This window comes from Megalops cyprinoides, chromosome 15 (assembly GCF_013368585.1).
Source record: "Megalops cyprinoides isolate fMegCyp1 chromosome 15, fMegCyp1.pri, whole genome shotgun sequence".
Lineage (NCBI taxonomy): Eukaryota > Metazoa > Chordata > Actinopteri > Elopiformes > Megalopidae > Megalops > Megalops cyprinoides.
This window is the reverse complement of record NC_050597.1, coordinates 29,390,461-29,410,299: the sequence shown is the minus strand read 5'-3', so window position 1 is coordinate 29,410,299 and position 19,839 is coordinate 29,390,461. Positions and strand designations below refer to the sequence as shown.

The window sequence follows — 19,839 nt, the reverse complement described above, 5'->3', positions numbered from 1 at the left end:
CACACAAGCATACCCAGACACACATTTACATGCACACACGAACACAGACATACACATTCGCTTAATGCTCAGGGAACCCCAATACCTTCTGCTATTTATAATACCAAGAGCATAGCTGTCGATTCTAAAATCTTTGGTTGTACCAGTCATTGACGTTGATTATCACTGAGTGCACTGGGGTTCACCTGAATGCCTTCCCTGGACTTCATTTTAAGATCAGCACTGGCTTTTTTCCAGAGATTCTTCTCAAGCCCTGATCAGATATTGGCATAACCGTTAATCTGCACTTACACTTTACCCTCTAAGTGGTCATTTTGAATATTCCATTTTACGTTCAGATTTCGTGCTGATGGCTTTGGATAAGTTCATCTGCCATTCTGAATCAATAGGAATTGACCCACAGCATGGATTGTCCTTGTTGCATTACACAGTGTGTTCTTACTTCAGAGTAAATAAAATCTGTCTTTGCTTTGTGACTTATTCATTGCTTTGTAATCAATATTGCATTAGACAAGTGTCTGACAAGGCCTTTTCTCTCCTTTCTTCTCTCTCTCTCTCCCCCTCCCTCTCTCCCTCTCTCTGCCTCCTTCCCTCTTTCGCTCTCTCCATATTTCGCTCTCTCTCCCTCTATCCCCCCCCTTACCTTCTCTCTCTCTCTCCCTCTATTACACCCCCCCGCCCCTCCGTACCTTGTACTTTTCTAACCCCCCCCCCCCCCCCCCCCCCGGTGGTACAGGCCAGGAGGACAACAGCTGTGTCCCTCGCCCACAGTGTCCCAGCGAGTGTACCTGCCTGGAGACCGTGGTGCGCTGTAGCAACAAGCATCTGCACAGCCTGCCCAAGGGCATCCCCCGAAACGTCACAGAGCTGTGAGTGAGGGCGGGGGGAGGGGTAACAAGGGAGGGAAAAATGGAAAAAACTGGGTGACTGAGGAGGGGAAGGGGGGGCAGGAGAGGCGTGACATGGCAAGGCTGGCAAGGGCATGTTGGGGGGGGGGGGGGGTCGGTTAGGGGGAATCCCTACTTGACCCTGTCGCACGAACTGTCAAACCGGTGTGATTAGAACACTAGATTGGAAAAATTCTAGCTAATGTTAGCTTTGAGGAAACAGTGATTTAACATTACAAAGTATACCAAATGTGGCAGTCTATGAGAAGCTTATTGACTTATGGAAACATAACGAACCATGTAACGCAACATGTGCGCTACATAGCATAAAATAAGTCACGTGCAAAAGGGTTAAGGAGTTTCTCTTGTGAATACATTTTAGCTGAGTATTGGTTTATCAAGATTACATTGCATATTGTTACACAATAGCCTTTTTGCAAGGTGTGGCGTACAAAATTTTATATTATTGGAAACAGGCAGTGATTTAACATTACAGTGTATAACATCATAATTTCAAAACATATATGAACAGTATCTCACAGAAAACCTCAGATATGATCTTTTGGCTTTCATCAACTCCATTAAAAAACTGTCTTTCTTAGTTTTCATGGGCCCATTGCATGGTCCCCTCCTCCTCTGTTTCAGTCAATAAGAGCCTTCAGAGGGGCCATTGCTCGCTCCTGTAGGTGTGTGTTGATACTCTGAAGTGCTGAAGGCCTGGCTGGGTTACAGCAGTACCCCCTCATCCACATTCCTCACAGTGCTGTTCCCCCCAGGGCAGCAGCTTCTGGAGGTGATGTCACACTGGTTCCCAGGCCAAGGGGCCAAGGGGACTGTCTAGATACAATGAGCACTCTGGAACAGAACTGCTTTTTAATGAGTGGGTTTGTGTGGGAGGGCTTGCAACAGCCGAGAACTTTCCTCCACTTGTGTGTCTGCCAGCGCACACACAGACACACGTGCGAACATGCACAGCCACACACACACACGCGCACACGTACACACACATACATGCAGGCATGCACCGTACACAGATACCCACACAAACACATGTCGCTCAGCCCCCTTCCCCCATCCCCCCCATCCCTGACATGCCCTGCAGCAGCCAGCTGGGTCATTCCGCCAGCAGGTGCTCCTGCTGATCTCAGACCTGTGACCAGGTGTGCCTCTCCCCTCCACACTTTCATCTGCACATCCGGAGCTGCTGCTCCTGGAACACCGTCATTACTCTGCCCCCCGTGCCCCCGGGCTGCGGGCCCAAGCACGACCTTCCCTGATTGGAGCGTAGCAGCGTGGGACTGAGACCTGCTGCCAGAGTGGGACACTGGGGGGGGGGGGGGGGGGGGGGTGGGGTCAACAGCATTTATCTAACCCCTAGCAGGGCGCCTCCGTGGCTGTGCCTCTGGAAGGGCAGGCACGGTGAGACAGGGTGACCCCCTGCCGTGACAGAGGAGCCGGAGGAGCCCCTAACCAGACAGCCTGATGACACATTCCCCTCACATACCCCCTCCCCCTCGCTGTGGAAGGGTCGCCACAGCTATTTCACTGGGGGTTGTCAAGGTCACCCTGCCAAATCACAGGCCCGACCCCCTGACCTCTCTCAGCCGCGCTGTGAGGTGCGATGTCCATTTTTAAGCCAGACCCACCAGTGCCTGGCATCTCGCACCCCTCCCGGAGGCCTGCTCTGCCCTCCGCCCTCCAGAAGAGGGGGTGGATCCCACACCCTGCCCGTTGTGTTTTTGTGCTGAAGTTATTTTAACCTCAGACCTTTATCTCCACAGTTACTTGGACGGAAACCAGTTCACCGTGGTTCCGAAAGAGCTGGCCTCCTTCAAGTACCTTCAGCTCGTGTGAGTGTCCGACGCCGAGCTCAGCTGTGCTTCTTGCGCCAGCCGCAGTGTCTCACGCCCAGCTCCTGATTTGAATTCCGTCCGTGTCGTTTCAGAGACCTGAGCAACAACAAAATCAACTCCCTGACCAACTCTTCCTTCACCAACATGAGCCAGCTCACTACCTTGTACGTTTTGTTATATTTCTCTCAAATGACGCTATACCATTCTCTGATAAATTATCTGCAGTTTATCCTGATTATTTAACATGTTAGTTTGGTGTGTGTGTGTGTGTGTGTGTGTGTGTGTGTGTGTGTGTGTGTGTGTGTGTGTGTATATTTGAACACAAAACCCTGGGAAAGTGCTTAACTCAAGGAGACACCAAATAAATGCCCTTTAGAAGGATGATTCCAGCCCAGCACTTTTCCTTGGTTTCACTGTCTCCCAGAAGCAGCTTACAGTGATGTGGTGGTGATGAGGTCAGTTCTGACTGTGTGTTGTGTACGCAGAATCCTGAGCTACAACGCACTCCGCTGCATCCCCAGCCAGGCCTTCGGAGGACTGCGATCACTGAGGCTGCTGTAAGATCCCGCCTTCATCTCCAACTTTCCCCCCCACCCACTCCAACTCCCACCAAAATTGCCCTTTACTGCCCCCTCCTGCCCCCCCCCCCCCACTCCCATTCCCACTGAAATCTCCCCTTACCAGTCCAAACTCGGCGGTCAAAGGCGGTCAGGGTCAATTCCCTTTTCAAGACAGAAAAGAGTCCTTATTTTCATACTACTTTTATTGTCCCGGCCACAGTGGCTTAACAACAGCAATAGCTGTGGAACAGCAATGGATTCAGGGTGTTTGTTTCCCCACTGCATTTCGGGAGTCAACACACACACACGCCTCAAAATGCATGCTTGTAATGAAGCCCTCCATCTAATTGCAGTTACAGTAGCCTGTGTGTGTGTGCGCGTGTGTTTTTTTTTTACCCAGAAGCCTCACTGTACGCTGCACTCAGGGCTGCGAAAGGGCCGATGTCGGTTCTCGTTACCCTGCTCCTGTTGTGAGGTCTCAGCGCCGTGGCAAAGCGCCAGATTGTTCCAGAGAGCCGAGCAGATGCCGAGAATCGCAGAGCGGCTCTCGAGGATGTGGACAGGCGCTGAAGGGCACGTAGGGCCGTGTCGTTAAGAGAAAAAATGAAAAGTTTACCTCACGGTTATAATTTCACATGAAATTTTTTGGGTTTGGAATTAGTTTTTAGCTTGCTGAGAGATGTCAGAGAGTATTAGAAAAAGAGCCCCAGGGAAGGTTCAGCTAGAAGTAGCCAGCCCACCAAAAGGAAGTCATTTCTTGCAAGGCTGATTTATAAATGCAGAAGCTGGCTTCCCTGCCGAGCCACCCAAGGTGCCATCAAACATCGATGACAGCGCTCGAGGGCCAGAATCTCCGAACGCAGCGCGGGATCAAAGCCCCCTCCTCCTTCCCAAACCTGTAAAACGCACAGCTCCGTTCTGCGTCCAAATCGGTAAAGCAGCGCTCGTGCTAGTCCACTCGCACGTCGCTGATGCGTTATGTGTTATTATGGGGAGGGAAAGGATGCGGCGCTTCCAAGCCCTGCTTTTGGAGGCTCCTCCTTTGTCTTCGGGGTGGGGAAGGGCAAGTGGAAAGCCATCTGTCCCTGCCACTGGATGTGAGAGGGGAGGATGGCGCAGGAGACAGGGGTGCGGGCCCAGCGTTTTTGCAAAGCCTTTGTCTCTCATTTGGCAAACTATAGTGCCACTTTCATGGACTTTGGCGATCATTAGGAATACTGTTTTTTCCCTTTCCCTCTCTCTCTTTTCCTGGTCTCCCGTGACTTTGATCTTAATGAACCCGACACCAGAGCACGCTTCATCTCGGCCCACTCCTCAGAGACGTGCTTGTACCGCGCCAGGTCCGGCTCAGTCGCAGCGTACCCCTGCCGTCTTAAAACACGGGCCCCCTCCCCGGCCACGCCCCCCTGTCTGGACCACCCTATTGTCTCCGCTGCCGCCCAACACTAACAGAAGCAGGAGCGAAAAAACTTTGATCTCTTTACTGCTGGCCTTATCCATCAAAGCCATTCCATAAAATGTCAATTGGTGCCACATTTTTTTGGTAGAGAGAAAAAGGGACCGACGCGCGACAACTCGACAAAAAGCCCATTTAATGGGTTAGCTTTAAGACTCAAAGGGTCTAAGTTCAAAGTTGCAGGTTTGAAACAGAGGAAGATTTAAGCTTCCCTTCACAAAAACCACACTGAGGTGCAAAATCCCTAATGAAGCGTCACCTCTTGGCTGGCTTTTTGTGGGGGGGCAGAGAGAGAAATCATTAAGCGGAGCTCCTTCAAACAGACCCGAGGCCTCCGTCTCCAATGGATGTGGTTTCACTTAGGTATTAATAAGCTGCTAATTGGCCCGTCTGATATGGGGGCTCAGCGTTTGCGAGCGTGTGGAGACTGTTTTGTGCAGGGTCTGTGGCGGGGGGTGGGGAGCCTTGGTTGAGTGAGAGGGGGGGCTGTTAAGGTCCTGTCTGCGAGAGGATTGACTTTCACCCCCCCCCCCCAAGACTCCCTGTATGCCTCTCTCTGAGTGCTCCCAAAAGCCACGGGGCACACTCTCTGGCCCTCTGCCCGCTCTATCGGCTCTACAGTGCTGGTTTTTGAGAAGCGAGGGGAGGGTGGTGGGGGTGTGGGGGGGCAGCGGTCAGTCAGCAGTCCTTCACAGTGCCGTAGCGGCCTGACAGATTGAGACGTCTGTGTTGTTTTACAGCCGAGCCCCTCACCCCCCCGTCACCCGATCGCCCTGCCAAGCAACGCCCAGGAAGCCAAGGTGGCAGGGACACTGGAGCCCCCCACAACAACCCCCCCCCCCCCCAGCCCTCATTAGAGCCTCAGTCCTAACCCCTCCTGACGCACACATACGCATTTCCCGCTGACCCCAGATCAGCAACCTGACACCGCTAAGAACTCTGCCAAGCCCGCCGAGCTAAAACAGGCGGCAGAACCTTCCAGCCAGTCACTGGCGACAGGTGTAAAGAGGAAACAGCCTGAGTGGCTCAAAACCGCTAACGAGCAAAGCAGGAGCGCCTGCACGGACATCCAAACAGCCACTGGCTGACATGCCTCAGCGCCGGCGAGCATGGGGCGTGGCCTGGGGGGCGGAGTCACGCTTTTGCAGCTGAGCACAGTGAGTTCGGGCTGCTCCCCCCAGTGCCAGATAAACTGTGGTGAACGCCTGTTTCTGCGGCTCATTAGGGCCCTCCCTAAAGGCCCCAGTGCAAGAGTCCAGCACGGAACAGCGAGAGACCGATTTCCCCACCGTCCCGCCACAGCCCTCCTCCCAGATTCCTCACCTCCCACCAGAGCCCTCCTCCACGAGTTCCTGCCTCCCGTGATAAGCGCCCTCCCAAATTCCCCGCCCTCGTGATAACCCCACCTCCTCCATTCCCCGATTCCCCGCCCCTCACATCTAAGTCCAGCCAGGGAGAGAGCGCACAAAACAGGTATCCCGCCATGCATTCTGTGTAGTCTTGCTCCTTTATAGCTGCAGAGGGGTGCAGGACCGCCCAAACAGCTGAACGGCCCCATTGCCCCTGTGCAAACCCTCGCACTCCAACATGAGAGGGACGCTCAGCAGGCTGGACTCGACCGTTTCCCTCTGAACCATCTGCTCCTCTCCAGAGAGTGGTTTCCTCACTGAAAGCCCCTGTGCGGTGTGCGTCCTTTCCAGCAGTCAGCTAAACTGTCCTCTCTGTTCGCCCTTAGGTCTCTCCATGGAAACGACATCTCGGAGCTGCCCGACGGGATCTTCAGTGACGTGTCCTCTCTGTCACACCTGTAAGTACTGTACCTGCACACGCGTTCAGTACGCTGCGCTGCTGCTCCTGAGTTCACACGCGTTCAGTACGCAGCACACAAGTGCACACAAATTCAGCACGCGGAACTGTGGTTCTGAGCGCACACGTGTTCAGTACACTGCACTTCAGTTCCCATGACCCTGAAAAGGACACTGAGAGCCGCCCTCTGGAAAATGATTGGTAATTTACTGCACAGGCAGCATTAAACATGCATGTCTGGTTGAAGCTCGAAATGAACGGTAATAGATCATTGAGGTTTCCACTGAAAAGCCTGTCAGAATGCGAAACCAAGCCCCTTGGGAAAGTGCCTTCAGTGTGGGGATGTCCAGCTGAACCTTTTCCATGGGTTGCTTCTGTGCCGGGCGCATCTGTGCCGGCTGTCCCGGCCTGTGGTGTCAGTAGGCCCGGAGGAGAGCGGGCCGGAGGCTGCCACTGTGCCAGAGCGGAAACGCCTCCACGGTGGCTGCGCTGTCAGCAGCCTCAGAAATGCGTCACGCGGGCCAGCCACAGCGCTGTCCAGTGTCCCCCGTCAGGCTCACGCTCAGTGTCTGTAGCGTTGCGTGTTTGATTGTGTGTGTGTGTGTGTGTGTGGGGGGGGGGCGTGTGGAGAGTGGAGAAATCTCTCACACAGATGTGTGCGTGTATGTGTGTAAGTCTTTATGGTTATGTGTGTGAGCGTGTGACTGTGTATGGTTGTGTGCATGTGTGTGTGTGACTGTGCACGGTTTGTGTGTGTGTGTGTGTGTGACTGTGTACGGTTGTGTGTGTGTGTATATGTGTGTGTGTATGGTTGTGTGCATGTGTACGTGACTGTATGGTTGTGTGTGTGTGTGTGTGTGTTGTGTGCAGGTGAAGGCCTTGCGTCAGCCCTCCTGTCCTGCGATCGATGGCCTCATCAGCAGGGGCTCAGATGCATGGCGGCCGCTGTGCCATCAATCCCAGCCAAGTGCTGCCCATGTTTGCACACGTCACTAATTACACCCGTCTGAAAGATGAGCTTGTTTTCCCAACTAATGGAGGAGCATTGATTCACAGTGGAACGGGTTGGGGGGGGGGGGGGTGGGGGTGAAGGTATGTGTTTATCTGACTGTGTAAAAAAGAGGCCTGTATCCAGCCCTTTATTTACCTTCCACTTGGGTATAAATTGATGACATTGATTGCAATCTCATGTTTTGTCCTTGGCACTTTTCAGTGAATACCAGTAAGTCTTTTCTGAAATTATATTTAACCACTATCCTTTAAATGGATTCCCTGGTGTTTTGATTTCAAAACTGCCCAAGATAAAAGTGTAGTTTTTCTGAAATCCTGGAAATGTAACAGATTGCCTGAAACAAGTTACAGCTCATAAGGAAACATGATTTAAACCTATTATTTCCATCCTTGCCATAATGTTATGATTTTACAAAAATGCCTGAAATTTCAGGATGTGTCTGTTTCATGTTACTGTCAAAGCCCCTCTTTCCATGGAAGTAAAGGCCTTCGGTCTGAAACATGCTTCTACAGCAGCCTGACAATGCAGGAGAGTGTCTGCATGCATTTCTGTCCGAAGGTCTGGGTGGCCACCTGCTGGTCATGTCATGTACTGCAACAAAGAAATCAGGGAGACCACAGGTCTGTGCAGCTTTATCTTGTCTGGATGGCCTGATAGAGGACACCAGTGACTGGCCTGGAGCATCCATATTACATAATGGTCTGTGCATCTGCACAGGGTTTTCTCTAAATTGAAGCCTGTGAGCAAGCAGAATGTTCGATCTAGTGACCGATCTTCCCTACTTTAACCAGAGAAATATTTTAATTCATTAGTCAGCACTAGCTAGGGTGTGACATCTAATGGCAGTGTTTTAAGAAAGTCGTTTTTGATGCAATGGACTTTTATACTAACAGAATTTACCAAAGGATTGGTTAAATAACAGAAGCGATATCTAGAAATTAATCTAAAGAATTTCAAGTAATGAAAAGAATAGATTTCATACACTGTTGCACAGATCATTGCTTACATCCATTATTGCAATAGATTTTTTCAACTTGATTTTGAAAAATTGTGTGTCTTTGTAGTTTAACTGTAACACGCAAATCAATTCTGAAAACGTCTTAACATCTTGTACACACATACATCACCTCCTTGGAGGAGCCCATTTTTTAGTGAGCCCCTTTTCACACTGACAAAAGCAGGACTGGTGCTTTGTCATTTCCGCCTCTGTCCTGAACGCCCACACTCTCTGTTTGAGCTCAGGGGGCTTGTTTCCTCCTCCCAAACGCAGCTCTTTGATCGGTTCCGCTCCCCTGGCTGGCATAAATGGGGTTTTTGAAAGGCTGCCTAACGCGCAGAGCCGTCTGCCAGGAAATGCCTGGCTCAATCTGTTTGGATGGAGCTTTCAAGTCTTACAATTACAGAAATTGATATGTGTTTCTCACTTTTTGAAGTACATTTATTTCTCGAAAAGATAATTAAAAAAAAATTAAGCTTGGGTGGTAGAGAGGCAATCTGTCTTGTACCCGCATTACATGACTGCTGGCTGTGACTTCTCTCTCTATCTCTCTTTCTCTCTCTCTCTCTCTTAGACAAACTTTCCTCTCTTTGTGCTATGGACACACTGCCCTCTATATTTTAGACAAATTGTGCCCTCTCTCTGTGCTTTTGACACAGTGCGCTACTTCTCTACTAGAGACACGCTGTGCCCTCTCCCTCTGCTGTAAATACACTGTCCTATCTGGAGACAGACTGTCCCCTAGCTGTGTGCTGTAGACACACTGTGCCCTCTCTCTGTGCTTACAGACGCACTTGTCCCCTCTGCACCACAGACATTCGCTTGTCTCTGATAGTAACCGACTGTGCTTCCCTGCGTCTCAGGGCCATCGGTGCAAACCCGCTGTACTGTGACTGCCGCCTGCGCTGGCTCTCTGACTGGGTGAAGACGGGCTACAAGGAGCCCGGGATCGCCCGCTGTGCTGGCCCGCCTGGCATGGAGGGCAAACTGCTGCTCACCACGCCCGCCAAGAAGTTTGAGTGCCAAGGTGAGAGAGAGAGAGAGAGAGAGAGAGAGAGAGAGAGAGAGAGAGAGAGAGAGAGAGCGATAGAGTGAGTGAGTGAGAGAGGAGCGTGGTGCTGTACAGGATTCATCTCTCCTTCTTCAAGCACACAGGGTAAACCTGCCCTTCAGAGGTCACTGGTTTTCAATGGTATGCTTTTGTTGTTTTTTGAATTGATATCAAATGGCATGTTAAATGCTTGGTTAGATTATATCCTCAGTCTTGCGGTAGCACACAGTGCCCAGTGCATGAGTGGCAGTAATTCAGTATGGTCACTTTTTATGCAGGTGTGGTTGATCCTACTGTCCTGGCCAAGTGCAACCCTTGCCTGTCCAGCCCATGCCAGAACCACGGCACCTGCCACAGTGACCCAGTGGACATATACAAGTGCACCTGCGCTGCAGGGTTCAAGGTGAGTCCACACTGCCGTACTCTGCCTGACTGGGTTCGGAGCTGTGTCCCTCTGGCAGCACAATACCTCATAATGTCTGGGTTAGCTTGAGACCATCCAGATGCGCCCTGTGTAATTGGGCCCTGTGGCTTCATCTGACCCTGTGCCATTTCCCTGCTCTCATTCAAGGGCAAGAACTGCGAGACAGCCCTCAACGCCTGCGTCAGCAGCCCTTGTGCTAACGGGGGCGTGTGCCAGCTCAACCAGGAGGAGGAGGGAGCCTTCAGGTTAGTGCTTGTAGTGAAATACGTAGCAGCATACACAAGCACGGGGGGAGCGGATTACACAACAAAGCAGGAGAGAGGATACAAGGAATGAGGTAAAGAGAATAACCTTCTTTGTGTAACTTTATACAGAGTTGAACATGTTATGATACATCCGTGGCGGAATGAAATTCCCTGCGGATACGACCACCCAGGGAAACTGCACAAATGATGAACGAGAGGGCCTTTAACTGAACCCTGAGGCACGCCGCTGTTGGTGTGGTTTTCATTGTCAACTGAGCCCAGCTCTCAAAGTTAAATGATTTACCGTAACGTTAACCCTACACATAGCAGCAGCTTTCATACAGTGTAAGCAACATGTGAGGGAAACAGAGAAAACAGAAGATAACAGGATTTAACTACAAAGAGAAGAGTCACCTCAGGCCACAAACCTGAAAATGATGGCACTGATTTTTTTCATTTAAGGAGGCTCTCTGCAGTGTACTGCATGAGCTCCAGTCTTGTTTGCTGCCGTGTCAGTTCACAGTCTATAAATAATGCAAACTGATGATGATAACTATTCCCTCCTTGGTGAGTGCAGCACAGCGGCTGAACTGCTCGTGGGTGTGTACAGAGCAGGGGGTAGAGGTCACAGGAATGCGAAACCTGCTGACTGACTGGGTGGCGCTTGCCTGTCCCTACAGCTGTGCCTGTTCCCTGGGCTTTGAGGGTCCCACCTGCGAGGTCAACGTGGACGACTGCGAGGACAACGACTGCGAGAACGGCGCCACCTGTGTGGACGGAGTCAACAACTACACCTGCCAGTGCGCTCCCTTCTACACAGGTATGTCCAAGTGTCCAAATGTCCAAGTGCTTCCCCTCTTTGTTGAAAAGCTTCACTTACGGTGCATGGCAGTCACATAACGTCGTCACTATCTACCATACAGATGCTCCTACCTGCCAGTGACAGTCCATGTTTTTAAAAAACTGTCCTTATAACAAGAAATACAATAGATGCTGTACTGTCATTTGAGCAAATAACTGGGTTGGTTATCATACTTGCATGTAATGTTCAAGGCAGTGATTTATCTTAATGATATGATTACACAGGCATAGTAGGACAAGCCTGTGAAAAAGATGGGCTGGAAATGGCAAAGTAGGTCATGTATGAGTAATGGAATGAGACAGGAGAATGTGTGCGCATTGTCACATGTACGTTTACTTGTTGGTGTTATTTGGAGAACACACACTCAGTCAGGTGAAGTTGTCTGAACGATGCGCTCAATCCCTGGTCTCTCTCCCTCCCCCCCTCCCTCTCTTCCCCTGTCCCCCCCTCTCTCCGTGTGATGCAGGGGAGATGTGTGAGGAGATGGAGGATGTGTGTGCCCCGGGACGCAGCCCCTGCAAGCATCTCTCCACCTGCCTCATCACTGCCACTGGCCCCAAGTGAGTGCGCCACCTCCTTTCACCCCTGTGCACATGCTTACACCCATCCCAGGGCTCCATCTCACATCCCCCATCCCCAGGCCACTGGCATCATGCACAACCAGAAGGCCCCACCCCTGGCTCAGGCTCCACCCCCAAACAGCAGACTCCTCCCCTAGGCAACAGAAACCAGGCACAGCCAGCAGGCCCCACTCCCCAGTAAACTAGGCCCCACTCATTGACCTCAGGCTCTACTCCCAAATACCCCTCCCCCAGGTCTCAGACCCCAACCCCCAGAAACCAGACTCCAACCCCAGGGCTGAAGCCACACCCACACTTCATCAGGCCCGTAGGTATTAGAAGTTCCATCCTACTATGACATTCTGCTGGTAACTGTGTGCGTATGCGTGTGTGTTGCAGGTGTGTGTGCGCCCCTGGCTACGTGGGTGACGACTGCAGCGTGGATTACGACGACTGCGAGGAGCACCGCTGCCAGAATGGTGCTCGCTGCGTGGACGAGGTGAACGGCTACTCCTGCGACTGCACCGAGGGCTACAGGTGAGACCAGCCACTACCCGTGCTCCACGTCACACACACCGAAAGGGCTAAGGCTCAGCTCAGCCCAGGGCCGTTTCTAGCTATTGAAAAGATCAGGGGCTAAGTGAAGTTTTCCTGGGGCTTGTGAAGTGAGATCGACATCGGTAGGTTGAGGGGGTTATATCTACCTTTATAATACATAAATATTATCACACCTTCGGACGCTGCAAGTCAATTCTGCTCTGTTACACAGTCTGTCTGTTGTGCTGCTATAAAAACCTCCTTTTTCAGGGCAAAAATATTCGGGGCTAGGCTTAAAATATTCAGGGCTATAGCCCTGAATGATCGGGCCTAACGACGCCACTGGCCCAGCCCATCGGCCAAATGTGACTCTACCCTAATCTCCCTCTAACATAGCATGGCTTCTGTGTGAGTTTATTTTCCGCAAATTAAAGATCGAATCAGATTCTAGTGAAACTGAAACCCACCTGCAAACGCTAAACCTGCTTTTGGCGGTTGTCTTGCAACCATTTTAGTAGAAATTGAAGCGCTTAGCAAAGGTTTAAACAGTGTTAAAGGTGAACCGCATTGATGCCTCACCACCTTGCCCTCCCCTCCCCTCTGTTCCCCCTTGCAGCGGGCAGCTGTGTGAGGTCTCGTCCGCCCCCCGCTCCCTCTGCGACCTGGCGGAGTGTCAGAACAGCGCCCCCTGTGTGGAGCGAGGCGGCAGGGCGCTGTGTCAGTGTCTGCCCGGCTTCGGAGGCCCGCGCTGCGAGAAGCTCGTCAGCGTCAACTTTGTGGACCGGGACTCTTACCTGCTGCTGAGCGACCTCAAGAACTGGCCTCAGGCCAACATCACGCTGCAGGTACCGTCACTCACCTGTGGAGGAATCGCTGAGACGCTGCATTTAGTTGTAGTTTTAGTTTAAATAGAGAGCTAACATAAAGATTGTGTCAGTGAGATAAAAACTCAAAGGGGCTGAATGACATCTAATCTGAGCTAACATTTACCACAAATTATGCAATGTAAGCAAAATAGTAAAACAAAGAAACTGAGCTGAGAAACAGAATCAGCTCAAACAACCAACAATCTAAGTACAATTCTCACAAATAACCACCTTACTGTAGGCTGTGGCTACAGTGACCCATTAAAGATTCAAACCTGCCACCTTCTCATTACAAGTCCAGAAACCTGTTTCACACTGCACTGCCAGCCCTGAAATGTATACACACACACAGTCACACACATACAGTACATAGAGAATACTCAGAAATTACACATTTACACAAGTCACAGATATCCCACAGACTGCCAGCAAGTACTTATGCATTCTCTCCCTTAAACACACACACACACACACACATAAACCAGCATCTGCTTACGCGCACACACAGATCTCCCATAATTCTCTCTGTTTCTAGGTGTCCACTGCAGAGGATAATGGCATCCTCCTGTACAATGGAGACAATGACCCCATCGCAGTGGAGCTGTACCAAGGTCATGTCAAGGTCAGCTACGACCCCGGCAGCCAGCCTGGCCATGCCATCTACAGGTCAGTACTCCCTCAGGTTGATGCAGACATGCATATGAGTTCACTTATTCAGAGTGGCAGTCATAGTATGTTTCAGCCAGTCAGGATCCATTTTACCTTCAACCAGTAACAAGAAAGGCATGTTTCAATCTTTTCTTTGTCTTTGTCTCTCTTTTCATCTCTCTGTCTCTCCCTCTCTCTTCCTCTCTGTCCTTCTCCAGCACGGAGACCATCAACGATGGCCAGTTCCACACAGTGGAGCTGGTGACCTTTGACCAGATGGTGAACCTGTCCATTGATGGCGGGCTCCCAACCACCATGGACAGTTTGGGGAAAATCCGGCCCCTGACCGGAGAGGCTCCGCTATATGTGGGGGGTAGGGGCCCTCTGCAGATTCCACCCTACATCGCAGGCACTCTTTAATTACACTTCTGTCGATCACCCCCCTCCCCCTCGCTCTGTGACACCGCAACCCCCCCCTCCTCCCCAGCCCATCTCCCAGACTGTGTTTGCTAGAGCACCCCCAGGTGACATTCCCACAATACACTGCTTCTGTAGAGTCTCTGTTCCAGCAGAGTCTGCAAAGTAATTGGCTTCAGACATGAGATCTAACAATATGATATACTCTCACCCTTATGAGGACCAACAGACAAGCAGTCAGTAGATATTGCGCTCTCTGTCCTAACAGATACAGTCTCATCTTAAAACGTAACGTGATATTTGCCTGTTGAAGTTTGTTTGTTGTTTTTTTTTTTTTTTACATACAACCAGTATTCTTCACTTGTACCAGGTGGGTTTGGATCCAGTCAGACCTTTCTTGAGAACAGAATTACGACAAGCAATATTGGACATTGTATAGCTGTTTCTCTTGGGATAGCTGATCCAATTCTGATCAGCTGAACCAAAAGCTGATAGGCAGCTGATCCAGTTCCTTTTGTTTGAACTGAGTCAATGAAAAGGACAGCTGTGTCTGGTATCAGGAAAGGCCTGAGCTGTTCTGATCTTGTGATGTGATGTTGACTGTCCTGTGCTGTGTGTCTGTTTCTGTGTCTCACTGTATGAGAATCTGTGCTTTGCCATTTTTTACCTTCACTCTTTCTTTTTAATGTTTCAAAAACGCTGAGCTCCACATTATTTAATAATATAAATATTATTAAAATTGTGCAACAGTCTGGCAAGATTACAGATGAGGTCATTTTAATTTAAGGCCATGAAGGGCCACTCTCTTAAAAAAGATCGAAAGTGAACTGTCAACTTAATATGAATTGATATGTATTTTTCTGATTTTCTGATCTGCAGAATTATAAATATTGTGATGGAATGAGCATCCTGCTGATGCTTTTTGTTCACTCTCTGCCAGCATTAGTTTGGGGAGTGATCCAGTGAGTCACTTGACACGTGACCCTGGCAATGTGGCTGCCGGCGCTTTGAAACGCCCCTCCTCCTCTTTCTCCATCACTCTCATGCCAGCCCTGTGTTTGCTGTGTGGGTGTGCCGCTCGCCCCGCTCTCCCCCGCTTCTCATCCCTCCCCTTTCCGCCCCTCCCCAGGGATGCCACTGGACGTCCACTCCGCCGCCTTCCGCCTCTGGCAGATCCAGAACGGCTCCAGCTTCCACGGCTGCATCCAGAACCTCTACATCAACAACGAGCTGCAGGACTTCACCAAGACCCAGATGAAGCCCGGCGTGGTGCCGGGCTGCGAGCCCTGCCGCAAGATCTACTGCCTGCACGGCATCTGCCAGCCCGACGGCACCGCCGGGCCCGTGTGCCACTGCCAGCCCGGCTGGAGCGGGCCACACTGCGACCAGCCTGCCAGCAACCCCTGCCAGGGCAGCAAGTGAGTACTGGTCTATGCATGTGTCCCACTGTACTCCGTGGGTATAGCATATGTGCCACTGTACTCCATGGGTATAGCATATGTGCCTCTCTACTCCGTTGGTATAGTATTTGTACCATTTTGCACCATTAGTACAGTATACTGTGTATGTGCCATTCTATGTCATGAGTGGAGTATACAGTAGGTACCTTTCTGCTCCAAAGGTATAATATATGTGTCATTCTGCCTATAGGGGACAATTTAAGTGGAATTCTACATTTAACAGAGAATTTAAAACCATTAACTTGGTCCTGTATATACAGTGGCTTCACAAAGTATTCAGACCCCTTCACTTTCTGCACGCTTCGTTGTGTTACAGACAAAATGGATTCAATTATTCTTTCGGCAGTAAATCTGCACACAATAACCCAAAATGACAAAGCTAAAACATTTTTAGAAATTTCTAAAAATGTCTTAAAAATAAAAAAACTGAAATATCTCATTTACAAGTTTTCAGTATTCAGTAATGTGCAGAAGCACCATTAGCAGCAGCTTCAAGTCTTCTTGGGTAAGTCTACAAGCTTTGCACACCCGGATTTGGGCAGTTTCTCCAATTCTACCTGGCAGATCCTCTCAAGCTCAGTCAGATTAGATGAGGAGCGTCTATGAATTGTAAACTTCAGGTCTTGTGACAGATGTCTGGACTTCAGCTGGACCACTCAAGGACATTCAGAGACTTCACCCAAAGCCAAGCCAGTGTTGTCTTGGTTGTGTGGTTCGGGTTGTTGTTGTGATGAACCTTCACCCCTGTCTGAGGTTGTGTGCACTATGGTGCAGGTTTTCAACAAGAACCTCTCTATTTGGCTGCATCCATTCTTCTCTGAATTCTGACCAGTTCTTCCATCCCTGCAGAGGACTTCTGAAGCTCTGTTCGAGTGGCCACAGGGTTCTTGGTCACCTCCTTGACTGAGGCCCTTCTTGCCTGGGTACTGAGTTTGGCCGGACAGCCAGCTCTAGGAAAGATTCTGGTGGTTCCAGACTTCTCCCATTTCACAATGATGGAGCCCGCTGTACTCCTAGGAATATTCAAAGCTTTATAAATTGTTTTATACCCTTGCCCAGATGTATGTCACAACACAGTTTGATTGCGGAGGTGTACAGAGAGTTCATTGGACTTCATGGCTTGGTTTTTGGTCTGACATGCACTGTGAATTGTGGGGCCTTATATACACAGAAGTATGCCTTTCTAAATCATGTCTAGCCAGTTCAATTTGCCACAGGTGAACTCCAGTTAAGTCTTAGACACATCTCAAGGATAAGCAAAGCAAAGAGGATGCACCTGAGCTCAGTTGAAGCACTGAATACTTCTGTAAATGAGATGTTTCACTTTTTCATTATGGGTTATTGTGTGAAGCCAAAACTCCATTTTCAATTAAGTCTATAGTACAAAAAAAGTGTGCAGAAGGTGAAGGGGTCTGAATGCTTTCCAAAGCCACCGTAACACGCTATCCTAACAGACGTTCTATTATGTTTTTGATTTCACCATGCTGATGCAATGTGTGCGTGTGTGTGTGTGTGTGTGTGTGTGTTCACGCATACAGATGTGTCCATGGGAAGTGTGTCCCCCTGGACGCACAGTCCTACCGCTGCGAGTGTCAAGAAGGTTACCGCGGTGCCCTGTGCAACCAGCAGGGTGAGCTGTTCAACCCCTGCAAGCGGCTACAGTGCAAACACGGCCGGTGCCAGATCTCGGATGCGGGCGAGGCCTACTGCCACTGCGAGAGCGGTTACAGCGGGGAGCTGTGTGACACAGGTGAGACACGCAGCGCGAGGGAGGTGACAGCTGCACAAAAACATACAGAGATAAAATATACATTAGATCAGGTGCTCTTGGGCATCAGATTATCACCTGCCTGTGGAAAGTTAACAGAACAGAGGTCCCCCTGAAGCAGGAAAATGGGGTTCAAATCGATAGTTTTCTTAACAGCCACCTGGATGGTGTTGCCATTATACTTCGATGGCACTGCTAGTGAAGTATTCATGAGACGTATTGTTGAAGTGGCATTTTAAATAATAAAAGGATCGGTTCTATGGAGTGGAGGTGGACTGTTTCTATGTCCTATCAGTGGAGGTTTCATTTGGCTCTGGGTTCCTGCAAATATGTGCATCAGATGAAGACAGCACATCTTAAAGGCATGATAACTGCAATCACAAATGAACCTAGAATTGCATTTCAGTTGCAATTATTCTCTTATCTTTCAATTCTGTGACCCACCTTAGCTCCCACCAGCAGTTCAGTACGGATGGAGATGCTGGAGGCAACTTAGACTAGAAGGGTGGTTTTTCATTTGGATTCTGGGCTCATCATAAAGGCCAGGACATGCCCCCTTCCCCCTTAATTGTATGCTGGTGGCTGATTCATCTGTGTTTTTGCTGCAAGTGAGCACATACATTTATATTTGAGTTTGAGCGGGGACTGTGCAGATCCAGAAGCATGGGTCATGCGTTTCTATTCAAACAGAAAGATAAGCAAGGAATTGATGCCAGCTCATAAAGTGTGGATTTAGGATTAGGATTGGCGGGATTAACAAACAATTTTTCAAACAGTTCCATGATGCTTTCTGCTGTTTGCTTCCCCTCTGACTTGAGGTGTCAGAGTTAGGGTTAAAGGGTCAGGGTTAGGGCTTGAGCTTGAGCTTGATTCAAACTGATGTTGGATAAATGTGCTCTTGAACAGCTGGAGCTGAGAACTCAGATGTTGATGTTAACTCAGTACTAAGAATCTGAAGACGATCACAGATATTTGTATGAATATGACCTACAGTTACCCCAAGAAGTAATAACACCCCAGTAATAATAAGGATCGTCATTATCATCCTTGTTGTCATCGTAAGTATAAATTTATGATATTATTGATATCAAATTCTGAGACCTCTAAAGTTTGAAAAGGTGCAGTAAAGGCACAGTAACAGGCTAATATCCCTGTGCCTTATAGAAACCATTATGTGGTTGGGCTTGTGCGTACTGACCAGTTTGAGTCTCCATACTATTGGAGTTTGATATTGGCAGTATAGAAAGCAGCCCCAGTACACCAAATGCAAATCATTCCCTTTTCCATTACATTGCTGATGCACTGTAGACACTACAGCAAGGATAATCATAACTAATATTGAACCTGATATACCTGACGCAGGCCTCTCCGGTGCGCACATGCCCAATATGTCTGACACAGGCCTATCCTCTGTGCACATATTGAATTTGACTGACGTACTGATATTCACAGGCAAGAAACGCTCAGATGTGGGATTTTGCGCTTGTGCTCTCTGGCCTCAACGCACTGCCTTTTTCTGCTCCGCAGAGTCAGAGTGCCGGGGGGAGCCGGTGCGGGACTTCTACCAGGTGCAGCGCGGCTACGCCATCTGCCAGACCACGCGCATGGTGTCGTGGGTGGAGTGCAGCGGGGCCTGCGACACCGGCGCCTGCTGCAGCAGCCAGCGGATGAAGCGCAGGAAATACACCTTCGAGTGCAGCGACGGCACCTCCTTCAGCGAGGAGGTGGAGAAGACGGTCAAGTGCGGCTGCGTGGGATGCATGTAGGGCGCCCCCTACAGGCCCAGCAGCGACGGCGCACCGTGGGTAGAGAGAGAGAGAGTATAAAAAATATATATAAAATATAAATATATATATTATGGACAACGATGTTTGTAAAATAGGACATTTTCTTCTTCCCTTCCGAGGGTGTTTGGCAAAAGATGAGAAAAAAAGAAACATCAAAAAAGAGGGAAACAAAACCATCATATCTACAACGTTGTTTCAAAAAAAAAAAAGGGGTCAAAGAGATTTCAAGTGTTGCATTCAGAACAGCTGTCGCGCCGCCCACACGCAGTCTGACCTTTGAACCCTTTGGGCTCATCCGCTAGACTTGTGCCAGTCTTGGTACCATTTCATCGTTGCTTCCAGAAAGCAGCCTGTAAATACGGCTTCTCACTCTGTCTGAGCCACTGGGAGGAGTGGTAGAGTATTAGGAGGAGGAGTGCTGGACAGAGCTGGGGGGAGGGGGGCCTCCCATCTGGACCGGTTCACGCGCACCCGCGCACTGCTGCGAGATCACACCTGCCTGTCAGGGTGGGGGTGTGAGGGGTCGTGGGGGGGGGGGGTCAGTGATCAACTGGGCTGGAACTGTTTGAAACATGCTGGCTGTACACACACACACACACACACACACATTCACAGAGCAGTGGAGCAAACAGGCATGCGTGCA

The 19,839-nt window shown here is 50.0% G+C and overlaps 1 protein-coding gene across 2 annotated transcripts in view; it reads left to right on the top strand.

Annotated features, from left to right (window-relative positions):
- The window catches only part of slit1a (slit homolog 1a (Drosophila)), a 115,025-nt gene extending 95,186 nt beyond the window's left edge, over window positions 1-19,839 (top strand). Inside the window, exons 21-37 of one of the 2 annotated variants that reach the window (XM_036546316.1) lie at window positions 737-869; window positions 2,669-2,737; window positions 2,833-2,904; window positions 3,226-3,297; window positions 6,492-6,563; window positions 9,435-9,598; window positions 9,901-10,025; window positions 10,194-10,291; window positions 10,972-11,111; window positions 11,620-11,713; window positions 12,113-12,250; window positions 12,867-13,095; window positions 13,652-13,782; window positions 13,983-14,137; window positions 15,311-15,599; window positions 17,180-17,391; window positions 18,937-19,839. In XM_036546316.1, coding sequence (XP_036402209.1) covers window positions 737-869; window positions 2,669-2,737; window positions 2,833-2,904; window positions 3,226-3,297; window positions 6,492-6,563; window positions 9,435-9,598; window positions 9,901-10,025; window positions 10,194-10,291; window positions 10,972-11,111; window positions 11,620-11,713; window positions 12,113-12,250; window positions 12,867-13,095; window positions 13,652-13,782; window positions 13,983-14,137; window positions 15,311-15,599; window positions 17,180-17,391; window positions 18,937-19,175 — 2,432 coding nt within the window. In that variant the 3' untranslated portion in view covers window positions 19,176-19,839. Of the gene's footprint in view, window positions 1-736; window positions 870-2,668; window positions 2,738-2,832; window positions 2,905-3,225; window positions 3,298-6,491; window positions 6,564-9,434; window positions 9,599-9,900; window positions 10,026-10,193; window positions 10,292-10,971; window positions 11,112-11,619; window positions 11,714-12,112; window positions 12,251-12,866; window positions 13,096-13,651; window positions 13,783-13,982; window positions 14,174-15,310; window positions 15,600-17,179; window positions 17,392-18,936 lie in introns of both variants that reach the window. The other variant, XM_036546315.1, reaches the window with a different exon arrangement.